Source organism: Kockovaella imperatae, assembly GCF_002102565.1.
Source record: "Kockovaella imperatae strain NRRL Y-17943 chromosome Unknown BD324scaffold_3, whole genome shotgun sequence".
NCBI lineage: Eukaryota > Fungi > Basidiomycota > Tremellomycetes > Tremellales > Cuniculitremaceae > Kockovaella > Kockovaella imperatae.
The window spans coordinates 354559-369924 of record NW_019028943.1 but is presented as its reverse complement, the minus strand read 5'-3'; the positions used below and the strand labels follow the sequence as shown (position 1 = coordinate 369924).

At 54.0% G+C, this 15366-nt stretch overlaps 9 protein-coding genes and 1 non-coding gene across 10 annotated transcripts; 3 read left to right on the top strand and 7 right to left on the bottom strand.

Annotated features, from left to right (window-relative positions):
• Positions 1 to 120: 120 nt before the first annotated feature.
• BD324DRAFT_t9 lies at positions 121 to 235 on the bottom strand. The gene has a single exon. It is a non-coding gene; the product is annotated as a tRNA-Lys (tRNA).
• A 1265-nt stretch (positions 236 to 1500) lies between these two features.
• BD324DRAFT_300137 (hypothetical protein) lies at positions 1501 to 2370 on the bottom strand. The gene is made up of 4 exons (XM_022012425.1): positions 2030 to 2370; positions 1806 to 1974; positions 1554 to 1763; positions 1501 to 1517 (listed from the first exon to the last, which is right to left on the bottom strand). Exons 1-3 carry the CDS (start codon positions 2184 to 2186, stop codon positions 1700 to 1702), a joined length of 390 nt encoding a protein of 129 aa, XP_021872821.1. The 5' UTR covers positions 2187 to 2370; the 3' UTR covers positions 1501 to 1517; positions 1554 to 1699.
• A 234-nt stretch (positions 2371 to 2604) lies between these two features.
• Positions 2605 to 3642, bottom strand: BD324DRAFT_617990 (hypothetical protein). The gene is made up of 4 exons (XM_022014977.1): positions 3054 to 3642; positions 2900 to 3014; positions 2783 to 2863; positions 2605 to 2743 (listed from the first exon to the last, which is right to left on the bottom strand). Exons 1-4 carry the CDS (start codon positions 3245 to 3247, stop codon positions 2660 to 2662), a joined length of 474 nt encoding a protein of 157 aa, XP_021872820.1. The 5' UTR covers positions 3248 to 3642; the 3' UTR covers positions 2605 to 2659.
• A 293-nt stretch (positions 3643 to 3935) lies between these two features.
• BD324DRAFT_300090 (amidohydrolase) lies at positions 3936 to 5706 on the bottom strand. The gene is made up of 9 exons (XM_022012424.1): positions 5533 to 5706; positions 5320 to 5496; positions 5190 to 5282; positions 5015 to 5155; positions 4884 to 4982; positions 4688 to 4848; positions 4487 to 4651; positions 4228 to 4453; positions 3936 to 4194 (listed from the first exon to the last, which is right to left on the bottom strand). The coding sequence occupies exons 1-9, from the start codon at positions 5660 to 5662 to the stop codon at positions 3995 to 3997; spliced, it is 1392 nt and encodes a 463-aa protein (XP_021872819.1). The 5' UTR covers positions 5663 to 5706; the 3' UTR covers positions 3936 to 3994.
• A 414-nt stretch (positions 5707 to 6120) lies between these two features.
• On the bottom strand, positions 6121 to 7617 carry BD324DRAFT_617972 (hypothetical protein). Its single transcript, XM_022014976.1, has 3 exons — positions 6616 to 7617; positions 6473 to 6580; positions 6121 to 6438 (listed from the first exon to the last, which is right to left on the bottom strand). Exons 1-3 carry the CDS (start codon positions 7582 to 7584, stop codon positions 6268 to 6270), a joined length of 1248 nt encoding a protein of 415 aa, XP_021872818.1. The 5' UTR covers positions 7585 to 7617; the 3' UTR covers positions 6121 to 6267.
• A 252-nt stretch (positions 7618 to 7869) lies between these two features.
• Positions 7870 to 9110, top strand: BD324DRAFT_587761 (myo-inositol oxygenase). Its single transcript, XM_022013757.1, has 4 exons — positions 7870 to 8175; positions 8227 to 8713; positions 8751 to 8876; positions 8915 to 9110. The coding sequence occupies exons 1-4, from the start codon at positions 7990 to 7992 to the stop codon at positions 9019 to 9021; spliced, it is 906 nt and encodes a 301-aa protein (XP_021872817.1). The 5' UTR covers positions 7870 to 7989; the 3' UTR covers positions 9022 to 9110.
• Positions 9111 to 9276: 166 nt separating this feature from the next.
• On the bottom strand, positions 9277 to 9752 carry BD324DRAFT_649052 (yippee zinc-binding/DNA-binding /Mis18, centromere assembly-domain-containing protein; the record flags this gene model as incomplete). Its single annotated transcript, XM_022017930.1, has 4 exons — positions 9277 to 9415; positions 9456 to 9512; positions 9550 to 9605; positions 9651 to 9752. 4 exons carry the CDS (start codon positions 9750 to 9752, stop codon positions 9277 to 9279), a joined length of 354 nt encoding a protein of 117 aa, XP_021872816.1.
• A 514-nt stretch (positions 9753 to 10266) lies between these two features.
• BD324DRAFT_299828 (hypothetical protein) lies at positions 10267 to 11584 on the top strand. The gene is made up of 7 exons (XM_022012423.1): positions 10267 to 10364; positions 10402 to 10638; positions 10673 to 10782; positions 10818 to 10960; positions 10999 to 11074; positions 11115 to 11231; positions 11266 to 11584. The coding sequence occupies exons 1-7, from the start codon at positions 10352 to 10354 to the stop codon at positions 11476 to 11478; spliced, it is 909 nt and encodes a 302-aa protein (XP_021872815.1). The 5' UTR covers positions 10267 to 10351; the 3' UTR covers positions 11479 to 11584.
• A 105-nt stretch (positions 11585 to 11689) lies between these two features.
• BD324DRAFT_649049 (hypothetical protein) lies at positions 11690 to 13217 on the top strand (the record flags this gene model as incomplete). Its single annotated transcript, XM_022017929.1, has 3 exons — positions 11690 to 11873; positions 11914 to 12003; positions 12040 to 13217. 3 exons carry the CDS (start codon positions 11690 to 11692, stop codon positions 13215 to 13217), a joined length of 1452 nt encoding a protein of 483 aa, XP_021872814.1.
• A 15-nt stretch (positions 13218 to 13232) lies between these two features.
• On the bottom strand, positions 13233 to 15312 carry BD324DRAFT_679470 (hypothetical protein). The gene is made up of 3 exons (XM_022019041.1): positions 15244 to 15312; positions 14352 to 15200; positions 13233 to 14319 (listed from the first exon to the last, which is right to left on the bottom strand). The coding sequence occupies exons 1-3, from the start codon at positions 15295 to 15297 to the stop codon at positions 13246 to 13248; spliced, it is 1977 nt and encodes a 658-aa protein (XP_021872813.1). The 5' UTR covers positions 15298 to 15312; the 3' UTR covers positions 13233 to 13245.
• Between the last annotated feature and the right edge of the window lie 54 nt (positions 15313 to 15366).

Below are 15366 nucleotides of genomic sequence, written 5' to 3'. Positions count from 1 at the left end.
TGCTGAGAAGCTGAAGTACGAATATCAACATGCATCACTCCCGTTTCCGAGGCGCCTTCAAGTCGTTCAAGCAGACGTGTACAACGACAAGGCAAGGAAAAAAGAGGAGCAAAAAGAATGAGCCTAACGGGGGGGTCGAACCCCCAACCTTTCGATGTGACTTGGTTCAAGCTCCTAACCGCTCTTGCGAGCTCAGTATAAGAGTCGAATGCTCTACCGATTGAGCTAGCCAGGCTACTTCGTTGTGATGTAGATATCACAAAGTATATGAATCATTGTAAACTGAAATTTCGGCTGAAGCTCATCTTGACATTTACTGCGTGATGCCGGCTCCGTCAGCTCGCCATGAGAGCGTTGCATCAACAGGGCACTGAACACATCATGCATCACTCTGTCCTCTCCTCGCCCTTCTTCATCTTGTTCATCAATACGACGTAGTCTCGATTCAACTTCTGCTTTTCATTCATATCCTTCTTGATAAGACCCTCGGTTCCTTCTTGAGGAGCGAGACCTTCTCTCGCACGCCATCCGGCTTTCCGCGCTCTCTTCGCCTCTGCCTTGGCGGCATCCGCGTCGGCGGAGAGAAAACCTTTCACATCTTGAATGGCAGATGAGGCGAGAGGTTGAAGCTTCCCGGTGAAGACTCCTTCGTCAGAGGATGGAGTAGGGGAGCGAGAGTGAATCGCATACGGATCGAACATGGGCGATGGAGAGCGGGAACGAGGGCGACGCGGCGAAGGAGAGCGGCGACGACGCTTTGGATCGGGGGAAGTGGACCGTCGACGACGTGGCGAGGGAGAGTAGCGTCGGCGAGGAGGAGGGGAGCCAGAGTAAGATGGTGAGCGATGCTTGCGTCGGGCGTACGCATGTGAAGGATGAGCGCGGTGAGCGGAGTATGGGGCTGAATGACCATCAGGCGATACAGAACGGGAATGATGTCGACGATATGGCGACGGCGAGCGAGAGTGGCGACGATAGGACGATGGGGAGCGAGAGTGGCGACGATAATAGGGCGATGGAGAGCGTGAGTATCGTCGATCAGGTGACGGCGATCTTTGACGAGATGGCCCTTCGTAATAGTCCTTGTAGGGACGGTCTCGGCGTCTGTCGCTGGAAACAGAGTTCCTGCGCTGGTACAGGGAGGAATCGCGATGAAGACTACTATCGCGTGATCTGCCGCGGTGCCGACCGGCCTCATTAGTCGTTGCCTCCTTGGGCTCTTCCAATGTCTCATCGGCAGAGCTGTCTTCGTCGTCCGCCCTGCCAGCAGCCAGATCATAATCTCCGGCGTCTCCGAAGATATCGTCTTCGGATTCAGGCTCGGGAGCTGGCGTCATCGCTTTCGGTGCCGGTGCAGGGCTCGGTAGCCATTTCTTCGGACTGTCAGGACGCACAATTGCCTGAGATCTCGTGTCCTGGATTGTAGCACCATCCTTGCTGGCCGATCCCTCTGCAACCTTCTTCTTTTTCTTCTTCTTCTTCTTCGGTTCTTCCTCTTTCCTATTAATGGATTTGAACTGTAGGCCGTCAGATAGTCCTTGACATCACCTTACTCCTTTGCCAATTGTCTCCTGTTTCTCCACTGGTGCCTTTGAAGATTCGAGCTTGTCACGACTCAGTAGAGCATCGAGCTCATCGTCCGCCACTTCCTCCTTCTCTCGAGCAATCTCTGCTTTTCTGGCGGCCAACAACGAAAAGTCTAGACCCTTAACCAGGATCGAATGCTCAGCATCTCCCCCGAGGTATTGGCGGGCTTTGTCAAGCTGTAATTAGTCAGCTCCGATTATGAGGTCATCCTGACCTGCGCAGAATCCTCTCCAGCGTCTTTCGCCCGTTCTTCCAGATCCGCCAAAAGCTTTTCCACAGGCTTATACTCGTCATCCATGCCTTGTCTCCTCATCTCTGCACGGTCCTTGTACTTCTCTTGTGATTGCTTCTTCTGTTGCGCCCTCGGGGCAAAGGAAGGCTTCTCATCTTGAACCTCGGGTTTGTACCTGGGATGAGCAACCGCAGCAAGGACTCAGCTCACTCTTTCCCGGATTTGGACTTGATACCCCAACCTCGCTTCGGAGGCGGGCCGCTGAGATTGCGTCGAGAGCTTTCGCCCGTTCGAGGGGCTGACAACAGTGACCTGAAGGCGTCCTGGGGGTAAGCCGATGTGCACAACTTTGACCTACTTGATCCATGGTGTTGTAAGTGAACAGAGAAGACAGTCCCGACGTGAAATTTTGGTTCCGGTTTATGACGGGCCATAGGACGCCTTGGAGTATTTCCACGTATCCCTGTTCTTGGCCCAGGAAGAGCTCGGGCAGCGTACTGTAAGGCCGTTTAGCCTAGACATCCTCCTCCATGCATCGCGATGCATCCACGCGTTTCACTGGACTCCTGAGAAACTGCAACACGATGAAGCTATACAGGAATTCTCCCAACCCGCTCGAGGCAGACTCGCTCAGCATGCCACGAATGCGTATGCATACCCTCCATAAAAGAATAGAAGTCATATCAAGTCATGTGGGTTCGTGCAGACAACCCAGGCCAAGCCTGGCGCCCACTCTCACTCCCTCTCCCTCGCCCCAAGACCCCCGAATGGTAACCTCGGCATCGACCGTCTGGAGGATGGTGGGACGCTGATGATGTCAACAACAGCCGCAAAAGCTACTCACAAGACAACTGGAAAAGAAGCACACATCAGGGACGGGCCTTCAAGGCCGTCCGTGGTATTGAAGGTGAGACGATTGAATGGCTGAGGTTGAGCGAAGGTGAAGGGAGCGGGTTGACTCACGCTATCTAAAGTCACAAATTTGTAGGTATACGTCGAGATGACATTCTCCTCTATCGGACAAGCGGTATACTCGCATGCACCCTTGGCTGTCAGTGATGAAGCGGAATCCCCACTCACAAAGCTCTGCCCCGAGTAGGCGTATCCAGATCCCGCCGGATCCTCTGCGGCGAGATTTGCACGAGGCGCCGACGAGTTGCTGGGCGGGACGTAGGTAAGGGTGATGGTGTAATTGCTAGTCGTCAGCAGAGGATCCTAGCACACGGACTCTCACCTTCCTGCACTGAAATGACACGGATCATCTCTCGACCCATTGCCCACCTCACACGGTGAGATGGTAATGTTGAGGACCGAATTGGACGCACTGCACGAGTCAAAGTCGACATCGATGATATCTCGGACGATCATGGGGACTTGAGCGGGAAGAGCGAGGGCAAAGGGCAACAGGGCGAGAGATAAAAAGTGCATGGTTGCCAGCAACCGAGTGGAGAGGGGATGTCAATCCGAGGGCATGGTGGGAGGATCAAGCACCTCGTATTCTATTCATATACCTGCTCTGCCTCGCCTGGCCAAGCCATGTTTAAAATGTCTCGTTCATCCCACGTCTCATGTTGGATCTCATGTTTTCCCTGGTATCAGGCTAAAACCGCGGAAAGGATTTAGTGTCAGTCGAATGCCCACGAGCTGACTCGATGCATGGGGCATGCGAGGCAGTGGATCAGGGGAACTCGTCCACTAGAAAGGGATCGGACCGTATGCCTCACAAGCCTTGTCACAGTCGGCGAAGAGACGGTTACATTCGCGGGCTGCGTCATGAGCAAGAAACGAGCGATTACCCACTGTTCCTGGCAATGTCACACTGGTTGCAACGCAAGCCTTCCCTGCAAAAGGCTAAGAACGAGTTCAGCGAGATCTGACAGATCACCCACGTCTCTTGCCAAGCTCGCCGATCGGATGCTGCCAGTCACCGTCCTTGACGCATTTGACCTTGAGCTGCGGGCAAATGTCGAGTGTGTGCTGGGTGTCGAGGGGAGCGGCGAGGGTGGTGGCAACCAGGCCAAAGGTGTAGAACAAGGAGGCCAGGCGCATGATGTCTGAAGACGAAAGTAGATGTTACAGACGTCATCGGAGACCCGATACGGTTGCGGTGGCATAAACAATCGGCAATCAAATCACGTCCGTACCAATTGCAATAATGACAACAAAAACAAAACACTAGAATAACTCTACCTCCACAGGCAGCCCCTTGACACTCGACTTGACACACCGCCCGTCCTTGACCACCGCTTTGAGATGCTTGTCCGGACGGTTGAGGATCTTCACATTGTCGATCGGGTTGGCCGACAGGAGCAAAAAGTCGGCCAACGCGCCTTCTTTGATACATCCAAGCTTGCCTTCCATTCCGAGGATTTTGGCTAATGTCAGCCAAGACTACGCCCCGGGCTCACCTGCATTGCATGTTGCATGTTTGAGTACCTCTTTTGATGGCAGGAACGCTGCTCGCAGGTCAAACTCGGCGAGCTGGAACATCGGGACGTAATCTGTCCCGTAACCGATATTCACTCCAATCTCCACAGCATCCTTCATCGTGATTTCAGAATGCGAAGCCACGGTCTTTGCCTTCTCGTAGGACCGCTTCGATACATACGGCCTGAGAGGACCGTTGACAACGGCCTGGGGTCAGCAGAGTACAGTGCCAACGCTCACATCCTGAACGATCAAGGTCGGGACCAAATGGATACCTTTTTCCTTCATCGATTGAAGGGTGTCTCTCGAAAGCATGCCGCCGTGCTCGATGCATCCTACTCCTCCCTCGATAGCATTCCTCGCGCCCAAATCACTGTTACAGTGGCTTGTGGTGAGGGTGCCACCCTTAGCGGTCAATGCGAGCAGGGAGACTAAACCCACCAATGCCTTGACCGTCTCGCAGACAGCCCTGATCTCTGGTACAGTATATTGAGCCGCTTCGACTTTGTCATAGGGAGACAATACACCACCCGAAGTACAGATCTTGACGTGATCCGCGCCGGCTGCCATGAGCTTGCGTGCGGTTCTGAGACACTCGTCCACTATCCGTCAGCTCGCTTTACCCATTCTCACTCACCCCCATCGGCGATCGTGCTCGTATGCTCCATACCGCCATTGTAGAATTGGCCATATGGGCTGTTGGTGGAGAGCATGTCAAACTGTGATCGGTGATCGCCTGAGGTCAGTACCGTCCCACAAAGCTCTTACCATGCCCCCCGGTCATGGACATAACTGGCCCTCCCACAAACAGTCTCGGCCCAGGTGTGAGCCAAGACTCGGTAGAATAACGGTGCTTAGCCGTGGCCCCGCCGACGTCACGAACGGTTGTAAAGCCATTCGACAACATGTCTGAAAGTCAGTTCACTACTCCATCCCAGCCCACATTTAAGTCCTAGCGCAGTATTCAGATCATTCTCCATCTCCGTACCAGGTTCGTCCTCAGCAGTGCCCAGACCTGCGAGTATATGTACATGGCCTGGAGTTCAGCAATGCACACACTAACGCTCACTCACAATCGATGAGCCCTGGACAGATGTAGAGTCCAGTGGCATCAATTACTGTCGCATTGCGTTGATCTCTGTACCCCGACAGGCTCTCGCAAGGCGCGATCTCTACTATCTTGCCGTCTTCAATCCTGATGTCCATTCCCTTGACCGTTTCACCATGCTCAGGGTCCACTAACTCGGCACCTAATCTGTCAGCTGTGAACCCTGATCCGGACATGCCTGAAATGATCATCGGTCTGTGTGGCGGCAATCGCCATGGCCTGCTGTCTAATTGATAGTCCTTGGGAGGAGGCCATGGGACCCATGTCTGTGGTTGACGATGCTTTCCTGCTGGATCTGAGAAGTGCATGCTGAGTACGATGGTGCAGGTAGATCCAAAAAGTGATTGCAGCATGCCCAATACCCTTTCCGGCCATCTGACCATGGCCAGGGCCACGTACAGATCCGGGCGGCGATCTCCGCTTGATTTATCTCAAGCTTTTCTTCATCTCCTCTCCTCTCGCCCGTTTCTATCACACGCCATGGACAAATCGGCGGATTATCTGCATCTAGTGCAGCTTGACCATCAGCTTCATCTAGCCCAGTATCCCCCAGGCACCCAGATACCCTCTCATGACTGCTCATTCTTCAGCGTCACTTGCATCCCCGACGAAGTCAGCGTGGTCTACTCTGCCGATGCCGGAGCACTGCCTACCCCACCCCACACCGAAGGCCCTTGGACGGCCTTTCGTATTCGCGGACCGCTCCCTTTCAATCTTGTGGGCATTATGGCAGAGCTCACACGCCCGCTGAAAGCCGCCGGTATTTCTGTCTTCGTCCTATCCACTTGGTAGGTAAAATGCATGAACGTTGCTCAATCCAGGAATACGGATTACGTCCTCGTACCGAATGTCAAAACCCAAGACACCATACACGCATTCCAGAGCGACGGATGGATCGTAGCTTAATCCAGGCTTATCGCCTCCTTCCTCCACCGACTGGCCGCCAGTCGATAGCCTTGCCTCCTGCCCTCTGCACAGTCCGCAGAGGTCGGACCAAGCCCCCAAGCTCCTTTGCACGCGATAGGTCGGTATCCAAATCGGGATTGTAAAAGTAGTGCGGTAACAAAGGTCTGCCCGATGCATCCTGTCGTTAGCAAAGTCCCAGGTCTCTGACTTACCTTGCCGTGACGCTGAACCTTGCCAAACATGGCGTTCTTGTCGAGCACTCCTGAGCACCAGTGTTCCCACTGAGATTCACTCCCTTGCTCGCGTAGACTAGGCTGAGACTGATTTGTCAGTACATATCGGCCCTCTGACTCACTTCCAGCATGTGTTTGACAAGATCCGGCAGACTCAATTTGGACGATCCTGAGAATACGACGGTAGAGGCGAGAAGGGCCGGCAAGTCGGTCCCAGCTGGTAGGGGCAGTGTTGAGTCGATATCAGGCCCTCCAATTCTAGGCGAAACGGATGGCTTCGACTCGAGGACCATCGCCGCGGTTGAGATCTCATCCTCAGACAGCGGACTCGATCCGCGTCGTAATGGTGGAGACGACGGCGGCAAGGATGATTGTGGCGATGACGCTTCAGACTCAGGCGAGAACAATCTCTCCCTCGTTTCGTGCGGAAATCCAAGGTGCACAGCCGCTCCATAAAAGCTTATCTCCAGCTCATCCTCACGATGCAGGTCGAATCTCTGTCCAGGCAGAATGCGGTGTCCATCTGATAATCTCAGACCATTCTGACCCACTACAACGACACGCAGCACATCATTGTCCTCGAGATACTCCACCACGGCGTGGACTCGAGACGCATGGCGCGCAAATCGGGGAAGATAGACCACAGTCGCAGGCGAGTCGATGTCAGAGACGAGATGGCGCAAATGGGGTGGAACGGTTGACCGGAGCTCTGTCGTGCGGTTCGCATCATGTGTGTGTCGATGCCGTCCGAAAACTATGGCCATGCCAGGAGTTACGGTGACGGGCTCCATGGCAATGTCCTTGATCCTGACGTGCTTTATAGGTTGTACATTTGCAGCGGTAGGCGACGAGTCGAGACGTCGAGGAGACGACGAGTACGCCGCAGTGGACGTGGATGGTGTCAGAGCGCGGGTAGGAATAGCTGGCATCTTCAAGGGGGTAGAGCTTAGCTTGGACCTCTTGGACGCAGAGTCCAGGAAAGGGTCATTATGGCGTTTGACCGATGGTGATGGCGCCATAGTGGGAAGTTGCTTCAGCGGACTGAGGGGCAGAGGTGTTTCTGGTCCGGGTCCTGCGACAATCGACGACATGGTCAGTGGATTGTGAAAGCAAAGAGTGACGCGTAAAAAGTCATTCACCCAAAGCGAAAATCTCGAGAGAAAAGCAAACGCGTTCTCGCTACGTTCCCCGCGGGAACCACGTGCACCACGCGACATTCAGCTGCCTCGATGTGGCACCTTTCACAAGCTCCGAGATCGGACTTGTGTCTCGTCCGAATCGGATACCCTCGGTGGATCTTTTTTCCTCCTGCCCCCTCCTCCTCCCCCTGTTTCTTGTGTTGGGCCCGAGTCTGCCGAGTCCGCTATCGGAGGGACGGCCCGCTCGCTCCAAATAAAAGGAAGAGAAAGGATCAACGCCCAACCTCTTCTTCTCCAAAGACCTACACCCAACGGCCACTTCACAACTCGGTTTCTTGCCACCACTTATCTTTCATCATGCACGCACCCGAAGTGACCGACTTTGTCAAGCTCAAGGCCGCTCAGGTCGAGGCCATTGGTGACGAGATTGATCATGTTAATCAGATCAAATACGACGAGGCGAGCAAATTTGATGCAGAGAAGGACAAGGACAACTTTAGACGTTATGAGGATGCCTGTGACCGTGTCAAGGGTTTCTACAAGGTGAGCAGGTCACTCACTCACTCATGGACTCCTTGCTGAGACACTCTATAGGAACAACACACCAAGCAGACACTCAATTACAACCTCGCCATCCGTGAAAAGTACGCCAAGAATGTCAACGCACGTATGACCGTCTGGGAGGCCATGGAAATGCTCAACACGCTCATCGACGAGTCTGACCCCGATACCTCTGTTGGACAGATCGAGCATCTGCTCCAAACAGCCGAGGCCATTCGACGTGATGGCAAGCCCGAGTGGATGCAAGTTGTCGGTCTCGTTCACGATCTCGGCAAATTGTTGTGCTTCTTCGGTGCCGATGGTCAGTGGGACGTCGTTGGTGATACATTCGTCGTCGGATGCGAGTTTTCCGACAAGATCATTTACGGCAAAGACTCTTTCGTCGACAACCCAGATATCCACGATGAGAAGTTGATGACCGAGTGCGGAATCTACGAACGCGGTTGCGGTCTTGACAATGTCTTGTTGTCCTACGGTCACGACGAGTACCTGTACGATGTCATGAGGAGACAATCCAAATGTGAGTGCCACTCTACGCTATCGTGCTGACCTTTTAGTGCCTAAGGAAGGACTTAGCATGATCCGATATCATTCCTTCTATCCTTGGCACAAGGAGAATGCCTACCAACACCTTATGTGTGAGGATGACAAGGCTCAGCTCGCCGCCGTCAGAGCATTCAATCGTGAGCAGCACTCTCTTCGACTCTGTGCTGACTCGCAGCTTATGACCTCTACTCGAAATCCGACGAACCTCCCAAGGTTTCCGAACTGAAACCCTACTATCAGGGCCTGATCGACAAATGGATTCCGGGAGAGATCGTCTGGTAGAGAAAACGAGAGCGTTAGAGACACTGTAGCATTACATCATGGACGATTCATATTTGGCATTAGAGACTGCATGCATTGACAACGGAGAGATACGTTCGGACACAACATAGACGGGTCTCGCCCAGGCTAAAGAACACAAGTCACAGATAGATGTCTACAGACCACTGGTACAACGGTGTACAACATCTCGTACATCTCAACATCCTCACCAATTGTTGATCTTCACGACGAGCCGCTGCTCCAAGATGTATCTGCCTAATCCTTCAGCTGAGACACCTCGTCTGCCTCACCTTCTTTATACCTCTGATCGGAGCTCGGCGCGGTGATGTAGTGCCAGCCTAATGCCGCATTGCAGGACGCACAGTGCAGGTCGGCCACGGTGTGTGTCCCGGTCCTTCGAAATGGTCAGACAATCATCTCCACTTGGCACTTACAATAGCCTCCTCTGTTCGCGCTTGCCTAGTTTGGTATTGAAGGTCGTATTCATGAGGCTGCAAGCTTCAGCCTGACATCACTGGGTTACCTCACTATGCCCTCCCTGACCGTCCGTTGAATGCCTTGGACACGAGCTCATCTTGCAGTGCCTGGAACGGTCAGATGGCAAAACGTGTACGATGCGATGCACTCACGATCACTTCGGAGCATTTGTGGCACGCAAATACCGGCTTGTCATCTGGAACATGATGCAAATCAAGCTTTGACAGCGGCTCAGCTTGAGACGAGCTCGCCATCGTGGGCAGATGGGGTCAACGCTACACAGACTAGTGTCCAGGTTCCGGCTATCGGGTGAGACGAATGTCGGAACCAAATATTTCCATGGGGAAGGCCCGTTCCGTAGGCAGGCAGCGATACTGGACCCATGCATGGCATGCGCTCACTGGTCGGGCGAGGTCGTATGTGCATCTGTAGTATGATAGGCAATGCATCCTGAATGATGAGGATGCGGTTGTCTGCGTCAACCTCTACCAATCACCATTCAAGGATTTCCGCACAACTTGAAAAAATAAGCCAGTGCTGCTTTTGATTTCAGACCTCTCTCTCTTCCTAGAGTTATCATGGCAGCTTTGACCATTCCCAGAGCTACAGGCTCTGTCAGAGTAGGGTCCATCGCTCTATCCCGCGGCCTCGCAACCGTTGCCGAAGCGCCGACCCAGTCCCGTCCTGATATCAGACATGACTGGCGACGTTCCGAAATTCAACGCATCTTCGATGCCCCATTAATGGACAACATCTTTCGAGCTGTGAGCAGAAGGGTCGGACGAGTCTGACGATTCAGGCGTCCATCCACCGCAAATATCATGACCCCTCCCGAATTCAGCTCTGCACTCTGATGAACATAAAAAGTGAAACCTTTGCGCGCTACCCAGCTGACCTTGATAGCCGGAGGATGTACGGAAGATTGCAAGTACTGCTCTCAGTCCTCGTCCTACAAGACCCAGACCAAGTCATCTCGACTTGTAGACATTGAGCCTGTATTGGAAGCGGCTCGTCAAGCCAAGGCGAACGGGTCGACTAGATTCTGTATGGGCGCAGCGTGGAGAGATTTGGCCGGAAAGAAGAGCGGCTTTGAAAAGATCCTCAAGATGGTGTCGGAAGTTCGAGGCATGGGGATGGAGGGCGAGTAACGCCGTTTATATCTGCTGACCACTAGTGTGCACTACTCTTGGCATGTTGAACGCAGACCAGGCGAGACGACTCAAAGAAGCTGGTCTCAGCGCCTATAATCACAACCTGGATACAAGTCGAGAATTCTACCCATCAGTGAGAATGATGACCGAAACCCAGCTCATGAGCAGGTCATCACGAGTAGAACGTATGACGAGCGGCTGGAGACCATTCAGGCCGTTCGAGACGCAGGTATCTCTGTCTGCTCGGGAGGTATTCTTGGGCTCGGTGAAGAAGATGCGGACCGCGTCGGCCTGATTCACGAAGTGTCTAGGTGAGAGTCGCATATGGAAGCGTGTCTAACTATCTTAGGTTTGATGAGCACCCCGAATCGTTCCCCGTCAACACGCTCGTACCTATTCCCGGGACTCCGCTCGAGGATAACAAGGTGAGCCGAATGTCTCAGAATCATGTCTGACCCACCACAGCCTGTTCCCGTCCACACCGTGCTCCGAACCATTGCCACGGCCCGAATTGTCCTGCCCAAAACCATCATTCGACTTGCAGCGGGTCGTCATACATTCTCCGAAACCGAGCAAGCAATGGTAAGAATCTGCTCCGGGAGTCTACTGACGATAGGCATTCATGGCTGGAGCCAATGCCATCTTCACCGGCGAGCGAATGCTCACCACACCTTGCTCCGGTTGGGATGAGGACAAGGCTATGCTTGACAGGTGGGGACTCCGTGGGCTCCGATCATTCGAGGATCAAGAAGGAGTTCAGATGACCCCAGAGGGAACGCACGTTCAACCGGAAACAACGACAGAAAAAGTCCAGACAGTGGCTCAATAGATGCACCAATGTCTCAGATCGTCTGACAATGTCAGACTTGCGTCTCAGCTGATCCTAGATGGCTATCTGTTGTCTGGCTTGATATCTGATCACGTCGTCCATTGCATGTGCTACACTCTCACCGTTAGGCTACTGACCATCACTATATCGACGCTGTGCGTCTGCTCTCCACAGTGTGCTTGTAGCTCCGATCCTTTGCCCTGGCGGCACCATGCCTCGATCATCCGCGTCTCTGGCCAGGAGCTCGATGACATTGACATTATTTCTCGCTGGTTCGACTTTACTGCCGCGCGGAGAAAGTCGTTCCAGCGATGATGACGATGAAAAGGGTTACACGAAAGGATACAAGTTTGACAAGCAGGACTCAGACGACGGGTCTTGGAGGGATAACAAATGTGCGTGTCAAGGTTTCGTTGAGAGCTCACGCTTGGCAAGACGATGATGGGGATGATGACTATTCCACCACTCATAAAACCAAGTGGTGGACGGCTTCCGAGACAGCTTCAGAGTCCCCTTGGAGTGCCAGTGAGCATCGTCGCCAACAGAAACCGCTAACTTCAGCCGTCTCGCCGTCGGCAACTACGACCAAATGGCACAAATCCACTTCCACTTGGTCCTCGTCCACTTCGACCGCTCTGTCAAGCACAACTTCCCCCTCTCCCAACAATCTTTTAACCACGTTGCTCCCGGCTCAAGCGTCAGACTCTGCATCACCGCAAGCCCGACAGGTCAACCCCGTGGCCATCGCTGTACCATTAGCCATCTGTGGCTTGATAGGCTTCATTGCTCTCCTGTTCTGTGCCAAGAAGAGGAGTGCCAAGACTCGATCGGCGCCTCAGCCCTCTGATATTGAGAAAGAGCTGCAGAGCTTGATCCTGAGGCAGCAGACGATCACGTCTGGCCAGAGCCGCGCGAGTGACGGAGTGACCATTACAAAACGCGACGGAGGACAGGTATCTGACAATGACAGCAGACATCCACCGTCCGTTCGACGCTCAGAAAGCTATTTCGCAGAAGAAGATCGTCGTCGCGCCATGGATATGGAATACACCCACGCACGATCCTATCGATCTGACTCGCGACACGACTCGCACCACCAAGAGCCATTTTCGCGATCCGAGACCCCCTCCTATCGCTCCTACCCCAGCAGCCACAGTGACACCTGCGTGACCCCCACGGACTCGCGAAGTATGCACGACCGATTCACCCGTCTCCCCTCTCGATCGCGGTTCAGCCAACTCTATTCGGATGTGCAACGGCCCGATCGACATGACATCGATTATTACGCACCGACGCGAAAGTCCGCACCAAACCCAGGTGGCTTTCCCATGATCGAATGCGAGTGTTCATCCTGCCGTCAAGGCTACCTGCACAGACCGCGCGATCATTTCCTCAACCGTCAGCCCTCTCTACTTTCCAAACGGACGAACACGGACAACGGCAGCTTGGCGAACCCATACTCTAAGACTGAGGATCACTATGATATTTTCGAATCCTACTACCGTCCCAAATCCCTGCGACTCAGTCGACCGTTCGCCTCGCACTCGACACAGGGGTACCGATCTGAAATGGAAAGACTAATTGCCAAGCAGTCTCAATATCGGCTCAGCGAACCGTTGACCAGGGATCACAGCCTGGGAAGCTCGATGGATAGTCGATACGCTAGGAGTCAGGGTCACTCAGCCGATGGTTTGTATGAGAGTTTACGGGTCGCGCTGGAAGCCCCTCATCGGCGATAGGCAGTCATGATGCATAATATGAGCCATATTATACTGTGATCAAGTCGCCTTCACAAGCAGGACAGCAAAAGACTATCTCGTCTCCAAACTGTTTTCTCATATTGCCGAGCCCAGAACTATGCGCTGGCTTTGCGTTCTGACCATCCGCTGACACCTGGCTTGCTCTGCGGCCATCTGCCGAATTGTGATCCATTCTTGCTTTGAGAGCGGCCAGCGATATTTGACGTTTCCGGCGAACATGGGCAGGAAGCAGGGCATCCACTGACAACTGCCTCGAGTCGCCCAATAATGGCGACCGTAAGCCTGTGTCGTCGGCCAGGAATAGTCCCCTGCTTCGAGAGCCTGAGGCAATGAGTTCGTCTCGCTCTGATTGCATGTCGTACAGCTCCCTCGACAGGCTATGCACGCGAGATGTTGACGCATGTAGGGAGGCTTCCAAATGTCGGATCTGTTCCGCTTGACGAGATAGCTCGAGGGTCATTAAAGACTCGTCTTGCGCTATCGGCATTGCGCTGGATTTGGGCTGAGACTCTAGTTCCCGGATCGTAGCTTTGGCCCGCTCCAGCTCCTGCTCTGCCTGCCCCAGACGCTGACGGTCGGCTGCCTGCTTCTCTGCCTTTCGCTCCCACTCTTCCAGCTTGGCCGCCAACTCGACCTTTTCATCCAGTACCTGTACCACCCGACCTCTAACCTCTTCCAATTGCTTGACTAGCTCCCCGTTCTCCTCTTGCAGCGCGGCGCGCTTCTTCTCGGCCGCCTCGACTCTCTTGACGCTCCCTTCTGCTTTAGTCTTCGTCTCCTCTAGCTCAGTTCTGATGCGTGATAGCTCCTCCCTCTCTCGAGTAAGACTTTCGTCAAGGGCAGCGCGCGAGGACGACGCTTCGGCGTGATCTGCCGTCAGGGTGTCATGTGATGATCGAAGGGTTTTATGATCTTCGTCCAGTTTCGCGAGGTCCGCCTTCAGCGCATCATGCGTGTTCTGCAATGCTTCGTGTTCAGACCTCAGCACACCGAGAGCTGAGGAGTCGGCTGACGACGATGTCTGAAGCTGGTCACGCTCCAATGTAATCGCATCCAAGTTTGAAGAAAGCTCGGCATGCGTCTGTTGTCAGTTCAGTCTTCACCCACACTCACCTGACGCAACCTCGCCACTTCGCCCTCCAGACCACTTTCGCGCTCCCTCGCTCGATCCACATCCTTCCGTAGCTGCTTGATTTGCGTTTCACGTTCCTTTTCGATATCCGCAGCCTTTCTCTCAGAAGCTTGAGCCTGCTCCTGCAGCCGCTTCTTCTCGTCTCCGAGAATGTCAAGCTCCCCCCGCAGCTGCTTCACCTCCAGCCTGAGCTGCTCCACTTCCTCTCCAACCCGGCTCGCCTCTGTCAACTCTGCCTCGAGCTCCTTCTTCTCACGTTCTAGCTTCTCGATCAGCGATCGCCCTTCTATCAACAGCTGAGAATCTCCTTTGGCTACATTGAGCGCCTTTTGTAACTCTGTCACCTGGGCCTGCAGGTCTGTCCTTTCCTGGATGAGCAAAGAGACAGTCTGCTGCAGATTGCCGAGGGAGTCGGTCGGAGGGGTTGAAGGATGAGCAGGAAGGGTCGGAGGTTGAGTCTGCTCCCTATCTGGGCCGATTACCTGTGGTGAAGGATCAGGCTTTGGCTGGCGTTCGGGTTCCGGTATGGTATCGAGATCTGACTTGGGGTGGTCCAGCTCTAATTCTGACCTGGGCTTTGTTTCCGGCTCAGGCTCTGGCTGTGGCTCTGGCTGTGACTCTGGCTGTGACTCTGGCTCTGGTTTGACACTGAACTCAGGCCCAGATCCAGGCTCCACTTTCGCCTCAGACTCGATCTGCGGTGGCGCATCCAAGCTCAGACTTGTTCTCACGGACGGTGCGGCACTCTCATCGACAACGGCAGTGGATGCCGGTGAGGAGGGAGCAGCCGCACTGGCAGCCTTTGCTTTCCCTTTCTGCCTAGCAGCGAGCTGACCCGTGTCAGTCAAGGATAGAGTCAAGTTTCCGACTTACTAGCTTCTTAGCCCTCGCTGCTTTGGCCTTGCGCTCTGCCTCCTGGTCGGACATCGTGGTTGAGGTAAGAGGCAAGGCAAGTTTACACGCGCGGGAATGTCATGATACGCTCCTCCACATTTG